This window comes from Miscanthus floridulus, chromosome 7, assembly GCF_019320115.1.
Source record: "Miscanthus floridulus cultivar M001 chromosome 7, ASM1932011v1, whole genome shotgun sequence".
Taxonomy (NCBI): domain Eukaryota; kingdom Viridiplantae; phylum Streptophyta; class Magnoliopsida; order Poales; family Poaceae; genus Miscanthus; species Miscanthus floridulus.
This window is the reverse complement of record NC_089586.1, coordinates 83,672,193-83,685,587: the sequence shown is the minus strand read 5'-3', so window position 1 is coordinate 83,685,587 and position 13,395 is coordinate 83,672,193. Positions and strand designations below refer to the sequence as shown.

The following is a 13,395-nucleotide window of genomic DNA, read 5'->3' as shown; positions in this document are numbered from 1 at the left end:
GTATATGTTCTATTCAGCACGTATTAGCACAAGGAAGCCAGTTTCTCTAGGCCATGTCCTAGCCACCCTGATCTTATCTTTATTTTTTCGAACATGACCACGTCTAAGACCCTTTTTCTGTCCCTAGCTCGGACGGACCCCACAGTCCAAAACTCAAAAATGAGATCCAGCGATCCAGTCTACAAACGGCCATGACTTGCACGAATCTCACAGAGCGCTCACGCTTCCGTTGTCTCCTCCTTCCGTGGCTACGCCAGTACACCACGTCACCACCTTGAGTAATCCAGAAGCGCCTCCATGGCCGCCCTCCTCGCAAAAACGTCTCAGGAGGACGAGCACCCCGGCCCGTCTGCCAACTCGTCGAAGCGAGGGGACGGAATGATGGAGCACACGAGGTCGGGGATACCCAAGGGGATGGGGGCGCTATCGTGGCAAGCGAGCGCTCTGCAGGATACCTTGCAGGCTTGCAGTGGTACGAGGATCAGAGAACATGAACAGCATGGTCACTGCCCTAGGTTTCGTCGACCGCCACGTCTCCATCGAGGCCTCCATTCGCCTAGCTCACCCAGGTTTAGGCAGCCTCCGGCAAGGACACTGAGATGGCTTGTGTCTCATTCGGCCGTATTGAGGGTGCATATTGTCATCACGATGTTGAACGAGAACATCAAAAGCACCATCGAAAATGTCGAAGGCCATCTTTGCACAGCTCGATATCGTCCACCTGGGTGGTTAGAGACTGCTCCCTGTTCTGTACTACTCGTACCTCATGTGCATCTTTCAAGTCCGGAACATCAATCTGCACACAGCACACATCATGTATTATATTAAGAGTAAAATGCACGATGGGTCTTTAAATTTTTAGGACACTTGTATTTAGGTCCTCGAACTAAAATAGCGACCATCTAGATCCCTAATCTATTGCAGTCCAGCACCCGCATCTGACGTGGCCTTGCCACCGTGGAAGCTACATGCTGTGCTCGTGCCAAGTTTTCAAAAAACACCCGCCTCTTTTCTCTCTCTCTCACTCCCAAACTCCCGCCTATATTTCCTACGATGGCGTACGTGTCGGAGATGCCGAAGCGGAAGCTCGCGAGCAGCATGGCCAGCACGACCTTGGTCTCAACCATGGCGTAAGCCTGCCCGATGCAGTTGCGAGAGCTGATGCAAATGGTAGGAACCACCCCGCCCATGGCCGCGCGCGCCTGGGCGCGAACCGGTCCGGCCTGAACTCGTGTCGTCGTGCGCGTCCGCTCCCCCACGGCCTCGTCGTGGTGGATGGCCAGCACGGGGATCCAGGATCCACAACGACGCGGCCATGGGCACACGCAGCTCATTGGCGCCGGAGCCGAGCGTGATGTCCTCAAACGCCATCCGCGGCAGCAGCATATGCACAGCCGGAGCGTCTCGTTGATCACCATCCGCAGCTGCATGCATATGCACGAAACCATTACAACCCAATGTCTAGCTGGCATGGACGAAAGTCACGAAGCGGAACATGCATGTTGATCGCCGGAAGTCAATCGCTTACCACGGTGAGCTTGGGGAGGTGGTCGGCGGTGGACGGGACGTTGCCGCAGACGCTCGCTACCTCGGCAAGCTGCGCGCTGCCACGGTGCGGGACCCCGACGGTGCTCGAGGACCCGCACTCGCTGCCGGGGACCGACGAGACCGTTGCGCGCGCCCGCGAGCACCACACTCGCTGCTCGCGTCCTTTGGCGCCGACGACATCGGCGAGACCTTCGGGCACAGCTCGAGTAGTGGTAGCAGTTGCTGCGCCACGCGCCCGCCCTCAGTGCTCACAAGTGCTTTTATCATTTGAGGAAGGGCAGTGCTCTGTGCTTACCAGTGCTTTCCTGGACCGTGGGTGCTGCGGCGAGCGCCGGCTCGGCGACGGCCGAAGCGTGGTGCTGGCGGTCTGCTGCCTGGAGGAGTCGTCCTTGAGGAGGCGCAACCGCTCGACGCGCGTACCTCGCTTGTTCGCTCCACAGACTTTTGACGAGTTCATTTCCTCAGCCTCATCATCAGCTCTAGCTAGCAGCAGTCCACAGACGACGATGTGCTAGCGCCGCTCGGGCGCTAGTATAAATTGGCGAGCTTGACACGGCGAGCTCGTCACTGATTGGGTTCCATGGTCACGCTCATTCATGCATGACGTGCTGATCGCTGCTGCGCCGTGCGTGCAGGAACTACTACTGGTGCACGGAGGAGGGCTGCAGCGTGAAGAAGCGCATGGAGCGGCACAGCGACGACCCGCGCCGGCTCACTCGTCGGAGTCGTCGTACTGATCCATCATCCTGATATGTTCCCACCAAAATAGTGAGAAAGAGAAAGGCGACAAGGGTCTTTTTGAGAAGTTGGCATGGACACAACGTCCAATTGCCACCATGGCACGGCCACGTCGGATGGATGTGGCATGTTTTAGACTGTTTGTACGTAGGAGTAGTAGGTTAGGGACTTTCTCTGATGGGAATGCACGAAAAGTTTAAAGATCTGCGTGCATTTTACTCTTATATTAATGAGGTATTGATCCATTAGTATTACTTGTCTTATCTATGCATGTTTGGCCGGGGGGAGTCACTGGAGTCTGTCTGTCCGCTTGGGACCAGGATCGAGAGGGAGGTGGTGGAGTTTGGCTCGGACCAGGATCGAGAGGAGGGATCGGTACAAAAAGAAATCTATTGATCTGCGTGAAACAGCAGCGCAAGTAGCAGATTGGCACCTCCGTCTGGATCTCATGAACAACAACAACAATTTTGGATCAGAGACAGTTCTTCCATTTTGCGCTGGACATACAGGCACGGGGCCTGTCACCACTCACCAGCGCGTGCGCCACAGCTGCGCGCGGCTGCGTCGAGGGCTCCTGGCCGGTGCCCAGGAAGACAGCGCGCAGCGGTGGCGGCCTCCTCACGCAGCGGCGTCGCGTGCACGGGGTTGCAGCGGCGCACGCAAGCCTTATGCTGTGGCGGCGAGAACGTGCACGAGGAGAGCGGCTCCAGGGCGGAGGTGGCGCGGGTCTAGCGCGCGTACGGGAGGAGCAACGGCACCGCACGTGGACGGGAGGAGCAGCTGTGCTGCGGGCTGGGGTAGACAGGAGGAGCAACTGCGCGGGGGAGATGGAAATGATGCCGCAGTGGGGAGACGAAGGTTTTTCCTTTTTTTTATCAGAGCGACGTGAAACACGTGACTACGTGAGGTGAAGCTACAGTGGGCCGCGAGTGGACCAGATGTGAGAGAGTAGACAAGACAGAGACAAAAATGAGCTGAAATTTTGTGAATTTATTATTATAAATATAGGCTTTTACTTTATTATTAATATTATTCTTTCTCTACTTTACTTGGTCTTACTTTGTGCAACATTATACTAGTTATATTATTGTTGTGGTATATTTTTAGCATATAGGTGTTGCATATTAGATTGATGATCCAGGACCCATACTAGTATGCGATCATCGCCTTTCACTAGGTGCTCTAATTGACCTGTATGCGCATAATTAGAGCAGTGAGAAAAGGTGTAAGTGTGGTGCTTATACTCGATCTTGCCTTTGGCTACCATTTGTTGCACGGATAGATAGTGGTAGCTAGCAGGTGGTGACAACTATGTCTAGTCTTTGTATTCCACCATGTGTTTGACACAAAGTTCTGAAAAGGTAAGGCCTCCAAAAAAAGGTTTGATAGGGGTTATATCTCCTATTGTCTCGTCTATCGTCTAGTATACCTATTGTGTGGACTCAATCTCTTTATTGCAATTGTGATTAAGATAGAATCATAGAAATCGAGTTTGAATCATAGGAATCCTTTACTCTCTCGTTGTCCTCCCACCTAGCGAGACCTTACTAATTATCTTGAGCTAGATCTTAGCTTGTTTCATAATCCTTCCTATCATATTTGATTTACCCCCTACACTACTTGATACTAAGTTGTGGTAATATATAAGATCTCTCATTTATTATCATTCTTGGCTACCATTTTCCCTTAAGATAAAATAATAATGATATATTGGAATGCTCATTGGTAAAGTGTTATAATGGTATATTCTGTGCACTTACGGAGCACTCTACTTGAGCATAAGAAATACCAACCATGAGCCCAATGCCTAGACCCGCTCCAAGCCTGTTGGCCATGAGCCCATGGCTGATCCTAGGGGATCCTCCACGTGCCTCCTCGTTTAATTCATTGAGCCACTCACTAGCGCATCTGTGAGCATCCCTGCCGATGCGCTCGTGGTTCTCGGCAGCTAAGCCACAACCACACCTGTGAGGAGAGGTTGAGAGAGAATGAGGGTGCAGGAGAGAGGAGCCTACATGCCTACACTAGGTGTATGAAAGGGATCTTTGGATGGCTAGAGGGAGATGAATAGCCTAGATAAAATTTTTGTATAAGACACAACACTAGACAAACTTGTTAGACTAAAAGGAGGTCCTAATAACCACTCCCTATTTGTATCATAAAGCAAGCCCACGATCAACACTTATACAATTCTAGTATGAAGCAAAGGAACTAGGCGAAGTGTCATGAATAAGGAGCCGACTAGAGGGGGTGAGTCATTTCTAAAACTTAATCGTGCCGACTAACTAAAACAAATGTGGAATTAAACTAATCGGTTTAGCCTCGACTACAAAAATAGTCGTTACACAGACACATGTTCGATGCACAGAGGACAGATCCGGTGCATACAATAGCCCAAAACGCACCTAAAACACCTTCTCTGGTAGAATGGTCTGGTGCACATGTCTGGTGGCACACAAGACAGGTCTAGTGCCCACAAAATGTTTCCTACGCGCTGTCAAACTTGCACCGGACACGTCAGTTTCCTATGTCTGGTGCACATTGGACGCCAAGCTACGTGCCTCAGAAACTACTCGACACTACAACACCTATCCAGTGGTCATGTTCGGTGAACAAACAGGACATGTTCGGTGCTACAATAGGCAGCACAATGAGCTCCATTCCAAACCTTTTTGCAAATGTGCTAACTCCTCAAACATTCCACCAACTTGCATGCGAGCTAGCCTTTCACAAACATTTTTCAAAGGATTTTCACTTGCTTCTCACCACGCCACTCGATCTAAATGCAACACGAATTAGACCTCACCTAGTGGCACTTGATAACCATTTAGCTCACAAGAAAAACCCTCTTGATAGTATCCTAAACCCGATCAAGCACTTCTCTACTCAACCATTGACCAGTGAAATGAAATGCCCTACAAATATATCTTTGGCTTGCGCATTCCTTTTCATCTTCGCCAGGGATGCCACACAAGCATCCAACCTCCATCATCCTCCATAAAGCCTCTTAATCTCTCGTAGATGATATGATTTACTTCATATCAACATGTGGCCTTGTTGGTTCATCGATTGAAACTTCACTTGCACTTCACTGTTGCCTTGGTCCATCATCGCCAAGCTCTCTACTAGAGCTTCACGGCCTCAACGGTCCAGCGCTCCTAAGCATCTAGCTTGCCCTTCACACTTGCAACCTGATCCATTGCAGCCATGCCATGTCTCTCGATCTTCTCTACCTACCCACATGACATCATGTCATGTCTCATATTCAATTAGCTCCTCCATAGCACTACTTGAGCACTTGCAACATCACCAAGCCACCTCTCCACCATGGCTCTAAGTGTTTCTCATAGTGTACCTATGTAGTAATCCCTATGTATCTCATATCAAATACATATTAGTCCACCTAGGTTGTCACTCAATTAGCAAAACCAAACTAGGGCCTTTCACTAAGTCACTATAATTGATAAACTAGATAGTTTTGCACCCTAGGATGACAAGCCTAATATCTCTACTCTATGAATTGATCAAATCAAGTAAAAGCACAAGTGTAGGGAACTCAATACCACACAAGAGGGATGATACAATAAATATCCATGTGGTTCGATGACTTGCCGGTCACCTACGTCCATGATGAGGCAAGCCCAAAGATCATCGTTCCTCTACAAGCTCAACAACTCCTCATGGTTGTCTACGACGTGAGCGCTTGTCTTGAGCCAGCTTGATCACAAGGTGCTTATCCAAGCCTCGTAGCCACTAGAGTGGTTCTTCACCTCTTCGACGAGCATGAGCCTAATAGCCCATCACAATCACCTCAAGAGCACTTGACAATCTTCAATTTGAGTGCATCACAGAGTCACTGCTGCTCCAAGTCATCTTGGTGGCGAAAACCACCAAGAGTATCAAGAAAACCCACAGCTGGAACAATCACTAGTGCCACTAGATGCTATCTCTCTAACAAAATGTAGTAGATCACTTCAATATCACCAAGAATGCAATCTCTAGAAAGCACATGTGAGTGGAGAGGTTTCTTGAGCTCTAATTTATGTGATTGTTAGCAAGGTAGTCCAAGAGTTCTAATAGAACTAGCCACACACTCTTTATATGCCCACCCAGGAAACTAGTCGTTAGCCACTTAATGTGTAGGATGAGAGGCCATTAGAGAGCTCTGATGGTGTCATCAGAGTTTATCATATCGAAGTCCCCATAGTCACTGAGACGTGTGTCAGGAAATAGCCGTTACATGATCTAAACTTTGGTGCTCCACCTCCGGTGAACATCGAACATCACTTTTATGCACACTTTTAGGGGGAGCAGAAGTTCAGCACCCCTATCGACGCCTGGTCTAGGAGCAACAGTTGGTCGACGCAGTGGTAGGTACATCTTGCCACCATGATCTTTTCTCGATCATGGTCACAATGAGATTCAACACTTGGCGTCCTAGCATTGTGAGATCTAAGAGGAGGAACTGGACATATATGTTGCTAGAGGCAAACGTGCACCGCATCCGAGGTGTTCAAGTTGGCCCACTTATTGCTAGCTTTTACTATATCCATTGTGGGTAGAGCAATAGCAAGGGTCCACTTTTCTAGACCCGGCCTTAATGCTACTTAGAACACAAAAATTACTATTGCCCAGTCTATGCATCAACACCATTCATTGTGTGGGTACGTAACTAAGATAACTACGACGGCTTAGGTGGTGTTTGGATCACTAGTCAAGAACTAAAGTTTAGCCCCTAAAGCTTAGTCCTACTGGGCTGTGTGGATCTATGGGCCTAATCTACAATGACTAATTTACTCTCATTTAATTATCCATGCACAGTCATGCATGCGAGCGGCAAGGGGTATGGGGTGTCCAGCGCCCGCCCCAAGGGAGTTTAGCCCAGTTTAGGGCCTCTTTAGGAGCAAAAGATTTTAGTCTAATTTTTAATCATTTGCTCACTTTTTAAATCCCCATAACAAAAAAATAATAATTAAAAGTGCAGGACTAAAGTTTTGCATGGAATTCAAACATGACCTTAATCGCCTTCGTCGCTGGCCTTTATTTCATAGGCAGCATAGCCATGTATCTACTGCTACAGACTAGCACATCACCTCCGCGAGGAGCTTGTACCGCCGCACCTTCACCTTGAACCGCGGCTTGCCAGGCTGCACCTCCCTTTGTCTTTTCTTAGACACCGTCGTCACCACCGGCTCCGGCTGCTGCACTGCTCTTTCACGGCCCTTGCCCTTCTTAGGTTTCTTGATCGGCTTCCCAGGGTCCGCCGAGAACGCTGACCTGGAGCATCCATAGCGGGCGCTCTCATCACTATCGCGGTCGTCGCCGTTGATCCTCCGTTTGGTCCCTTTCGTCGCCGACGCCTTAACCTGTGACGGCGAGTCGCCCCCTCCGGCGGCGCCGCCCTGCCTGAGGCACCAGTTGCAGCTCATGTACGGCCCCGCCACCCTCGGGTACAGGTCGCTGCAGTATCTGATCACGGATGCGTATGCGTTGTCAGCGGAAGGCTCCTCCAAACATCCAACAAATAATAAATCTTGCCGAGAGCGCGCGGCTTCTCATCATCGATCGGAGTATTGAACTATTGATTGATGGTCGTACCTGTGCTGTGTACGAAGGCGGCAGAGGTTGCACCGGAACAGCTCGCGCGGCAGGCCATGGTCACCGCACATGCAGCAGACGACGGCAGCGGCCGAGACGACACCATCGTCGGAGCCGGGAGACGCCATGGGATTGGAACCAAGGAAGAGGGGAAGAGTGTCGAGCTAGACGCACTGATATATATGCGAGGAGGCTCCGTTTGTCCGGGCTCCCGCGGGCTCCGGCTCCTACACTGTAGCTGGGCGTCGGCCGCCCAGGGGCCGACAGGTGCCTACAGGAGCCGGAGCCGTGGATCCAGAAAAACGAGCTTCTCCGGCTCCGGTGGTGTCAGTGAGAAAGGAAAGGAGGAGAGAGAAAAACGGCTCCGATGAACAGTAGCCGGGTGTCGGCCGCCCAGGGGCCGACAGACAAGAGCCGGAGCCATCAGAGCCCAGCCAAACGGGCCAGAGTGTGTTTGGTTCGGCTTCAGGCAGCTCCGGCTCCGCTGCGCGCGTCCTGTGCTGCACTGTATATCACTGTTCGGCACTGGAAAAGGGCTCCGGCTCAGCTGCTCACCAGACAGGAGCTGAGGAGCCCGTGATTGGAGGCTTCGCTAGGCTCCACCACAGTGCGTGTATAGTGACGGAGCCGGAGCCATCGGGAGCTCCACCAAAGATGCCCGGAGAAGGCCGTGTGATGATAGACTGACTTGCATTGGGTCGTCAGTCCTCGTGGACGACGAGTGAGGATAGGAGAGGAGAGGTAGCTTTCATGACACGAGGAACGGAGATAAAACGAACGCGGGTCCGAGACTTTAACGTCGGGATGTGTCGATATGTGTAAAATGTGTGTAGTGGCTCTGTGGCTGCTAATAAAAGTAAGAGCGTGGCTGCTAATGAAAGTAAGAGCGTGTGATGGGCTGATGGCTACCGTGCCGTGCCGTTCGTGGACGGCTAGACCAGGAGGGCCATATAGGTAAATCTCCTTGGCTGATTTTCCTCTTACGGTAATGGCAAAACGGTTTGGACCACAGCTTCCAACATATCAATCCTTAATTGTAATTTTCACAAACAGATGCACAATTGTAGCCATATAAAATCGGTATTATTATTTAATAACGTATAATAAAAAACAATCTTCACTTACAGTGCCATTTGAATAAAAGATACTTTTTTATATTTTCCCACCCTCCAACGGTTTTTCTATATATTTTATGCGCACTCTAGAGAATCAGCTTGGCTCTCCATCTTTAGCTAGCGAGAAATTCGAAATAGAGAATGACTATATTAAGATATCTAATTAAAGAAGTTGTTTATTGTTTTTTTTTACTAAAATCTCTATTTCTATCAATTAAGAAAAACATAAAGGGGCGCTTGAAGTTGCTCTAAGCACATGTCTTTGATCAACTTGCTTAAAAGTAGCCACTTAATTATTAGCAAGTACTTATTTGGATTCATGATTAATGGGTGCATACATTCCTAGCAATAAACTATTAGATTTTGTTAACAACTAGTCAAGGGCTCAACTAATTTTAGCCCACATGCATGCTAGCCATCCCTTGAGACATAGTAAAAATTTCATGCTCATTGGATCATGCATGACTGAGTTATAGACTTATTCAGGTTTATGTTTATTAAATAGTTTAAAATAATTAAAAGTGTGTAAAAATATAAAATGTATGTTCTCTATGTAATTTTTTTTGTGACAACATGATTATGTTAAGTGTTCATACGATATAACAATAGTAATATTACATAGAGAACGCACACATTTTATATTTTTACACACCCTTAACTATTTAAAAACTATTTAATAAGCATAAACCTAAATAAATCTATAAATCAATCATACATGACCCAATGGGCATGAAACTTTTACTTCATCTCAAACATATAATGATTAGTCCACCATAAAAATTTCACCACAATAGAACCACAAAAACTGTAGCTATGAATTAATCACTGAAAAAGTATAGATCTAAAGCTAGAGCAAAAGATTTGTACTAAAGCATACCATGTCATATATTTACTGTGTAGATCTACTCATGCGGAGTCCAACAAAATTAGATTTTTTCTATTTTATATTTTTTATGTAATTTACTATGATTTTTTAAAGATTCAGCCAAAATAAATATAAAAGAAAAAGAGAAAAACTACCTAGAGAAACAGGTAGGGTGGTCATATGTCCGGTTTAAAAAGATGGGGAGGAGCTATGTCCAGTTTTCTTGTTTAGGGAGGAAAAACTAACTTTTACGATAGTTGAGGGAGGTAAAATAGACTTTTTCCACTAATAAATAAACGAAAAAAGTCTATTTTGTCTCCCTCAACTATCGCGAAAGTTCGTTTTTTTCTCCCCCAATTCTAAAACCAGGAATAGTTCCTCCCTCATCTCTCAAAACCGATCACTGGACTCTTTTTTCCTTTCATGTTTATTTCGGTTCGATCTTTGAAAAAATCATAAAAAAACATAAAATGGGCGTCGCAAATTACAAGGACGAACCTTTTTGGCATGTATAGCCGGTCACAGAAAAATCATAGCGATCCTTTTTTTTTTCCTATTCTTGTGTGTTTTGAGAATCCTACATTCCGAAGGATGCCTTAAGCAGCTAGCAGCCTGGCTACGTGAGAAATGGGCGTCGCGAATTGATTGTTTTAAATTAGGTTCCTTTTGGCATGCCTGCAGCTGGCTTTAGCTTCACATATATTTACAGCAGTATTTATTCATGTATAGTAGCAGAAACTATTTTTCTCCCTTTTTTACCAAAAATAACCTAGGTGCTTGTATAGTGTATACCGACTTGGGCTGCACCTGCCACTTTTACGCATGCTACAGTGCAGAAGTCAATGCCGGTGGGAACATGGCAGGCCTCCCAAACAAGACCTTATTAGTCGTCGTTACAAGGAACAAAGATGGATTAGCCTGGCGAAGAAGCAAACTCAACCAAGACAAGCACTTAGTCTTACACTAATTACATGACTGGAAGGTCATATATATTCGCAAAAAGAAAACATTATATAATAGTTTTCAGATGATGAAAAATAATTTTCGTCTTCTTCCTCACAAAAATGAGGAATCAAATCATGCTTATTACCTGCAAAAAGGAGTTTCACACTGTAGCCATGAATGGAAGTTCAAAAAGCAATATGGCAGTGATCTTTGGGACACGATCATTTCTTGCAAGCAAGCTCCCCGGCTTCAAAGGACGATTGTTGACGACCTAGCCAATTGCATTGTTCACGTACGTCTCAGGCTCTGATCAGCTGGGATGAATGGACGGTCGATGTTCGTTATCTTCCATTCTCCCTGTTATCCTGTACATTCTCGGTACGACGAGTCGTCCTCTTTATGAAATCCTTCTCGCCTAACCGTCCGTGCTTAAGCTTTTACATCTCTACGTCTTTGCCTCGTTGGGATGAAGTTGTGCGTGATGGTTCATCCATCTGATCGAATCTGATCTGACTGTAAGTCTGCAAGTGCATGAAAGGCAAGCCGATCACGCAGCAGCTCTCGATTGGGATATGGCATTGGCATGGCAGCCAGCCACCTCCACTCCAGCTGCTTACTTTACTACAAAGTCCAAAGGCAAATGTGTCCTTAGCTAGCTTGCATCCACAAGGCAAGCAACACAGGTACGGTAGAGCTAGAGCACTGGTGATCACCAAGCCTATTTATAATGGAGGCCCGCGCAGAGATCGATGTCTCTGTCTCACTGAAGCACACAGTGCCAATAGCGGGTACGGTAGAGCTAGAGCTAGAAGAAGTAGAAGACAGCAATGGAGGCGGGGAAGAAGAAGATGCTGGCCACCCTGGTGGGGTGCAACTACGCCGGCACGGAGAACGAGCTGCAGGGCTGCATCAACGACGTCCACGCCACGCGCACCGTCCTCCTCGACCGCTTCGGCTTCGCGCCGGGCGATGTCACCGTGCTCACCGACGATCCCGGCGCCGGCGCCGTGCTCCCGACCGGCGCGGGAGTCAGGCAAGCGCTGGCCGACATGGTGGCGCGCGCGGCGCCCGGGGACATGCTCTTCTTCCACTTCAGCGGGCACGGCACGCTCGTCCCGCCCGTTAGCCGCCATGGCGGCCGCGACGACGAGGCCATCGTGCCCTGCGACTTCAACCTCATCACAGGTCTGTGTCCGTCTACGCGACTACGCACATCCAAGCACTCCCATAGTTCCATGCACGCAAGCTTGGCTGGCGTGTCGTCCTTTCAGACATCTCACAGACATGCTTGCATGCACGCTCGATCGCGCGCGCGACGTCGGTGCCGCACGGCAGACGTGGACTTCCGGGAGCTGGTGGACCGCGTGCCGCGGGGCGCCACCTTCACCATGGTGTCCGACTCGTGCCACAGCGGCGGCCTCATCGACCAGGAGAAGGAGCAGATCGGCCCCGACGCCGCCGCCGCTGACCCCGACCTCCACGCCCACGCTGTCCGGTTCCTCCCGTACGCCCGGGTGCTCGGCCACCTGTCGGGCGCGTCAGGCCTGAGCACGTCGCACCACGTCGCCGACCACCTCGTGGCGCTATTCGGCGCCGACGCCAGCGCCAAGTTCCACTTCCACCGTCACGGCAACAGCAGCGGCGGCGCGCGCACCGACGACGCCGACGCCGGGATCCTGCTGAGCGGGTGCCAGAAGGACGAGCTGTCGGCGGACGTGGAGGCGGACGGCAGCAAGGCGGCGTGCGGGGCGTTCACTGCCGCACTGCAGGCCGTGCTGGCGGCGCACCCGGCGCCGATGAGCAACCGGGAGGTGGTGCGCCGCGCCAGAGAGGTGCTCGGCGAGCAGGGGTTCCAGGCTTCCAGCAGCACCCCTGCCTCTACTGCAGTGACGCCAACGCCGACGCGCCGTTCCTCGGCCAGCGCGCGGGAGACCAAGGCCAAGAGCAACTGAGCAAGGAGGCGGCCGCCATGCCCACGCTCTCGTGATTGATTACTTACTATTATTCCGCTGCCATTTGTGCGTGCGCTTATTATTATTTATTAGTAAATAACTACCTGTGTGCATTGCATACAGAGTAAAATACGAGGCAGCTAGCATGCAGCATGATCAAACCATTACAAATCCCTCGTTATATTGTCTATCTGCAATTTTAGTACATTTATCTGCATGCAACTCGATCTTCATGCCCTTTGTGTTTATCCCTCTCTTCTCAAATTCATGTGTTTATCGATTATTGTACCCAAATGCTTCATTAAAAAATCTAAACATTTCTAATTCACGTAAGATTGCAAGTGGCCTACAACTCCATTCCTGTATTCCTTAGATTTACATGCATTCCAAAAAGATCCTTAATTAGTTAAATAATAACGTACCCTTATTCCCACCGGGCTATAACTAGAGTGATTGGGCGGGTAGGGATGGAAATTCTACCTGCGGGTGCGGATACCCACGGCTATTGTGCTCGGCAGTTGTGGGCGTGGACGTGCGTATGTGGCAGGTACGTTGCTTCATCTGTTAGGCCTTTTGGCAGGGCTTCATTTCACTAGTGAAGTTATTTTTTTTTACTTTAGCTCCACGAACAGTT

At 49.2% G+C, this 13,395-nt stretch overlaps 2 protein-coding genes across 2 annotated transcripts; one reads left to right on the top strand and one right to left on the bottom strand.

Annotated features, from left to right (window-relative positions):
- Positions 1–7,189: 7,189 nt before the first annotated feature.
- On the bottom strand, positions 7,190–8,595 carry LOC136463625 (uncharacterized). The gene is made up of 2 exons (XM_066462603.1): positions 7,885–8,595; positions 7,190–7,755 (listed from the first exon to the last, which is right to left on the bottom strand). The coding sequence occupies exons 1-2, from the start codon at positions 8,010–8,012 to the stop codon at positions 7,368–7,370; spliced, it is 516 nt and encodes a 171-aa protein (XP_066318700.1). The 5' UTR covers positions 8,013–8,595; the 3' UTR covers positions 7,190–7,367.
- A 2,998-nt stretch (positions 8,596–11,593) lies between these two features.
- On the top strand, positions 11,594–12,796 carry LOC136465766 (metacaspase-9-like). Its single transcript, XM_066464374.1, is given in 3 exon segments — positions 11,594–11,994; positions 12,145–12,662; positions 12,665–12,796. Coding segments are annotated over 3 exon segments (1,008 nt in total). The 5' UTR covers positions 11,594–11,636.
- The last annotated feature ends 599 nt before the right edge of the window (positions 12,797–13,395 follow it).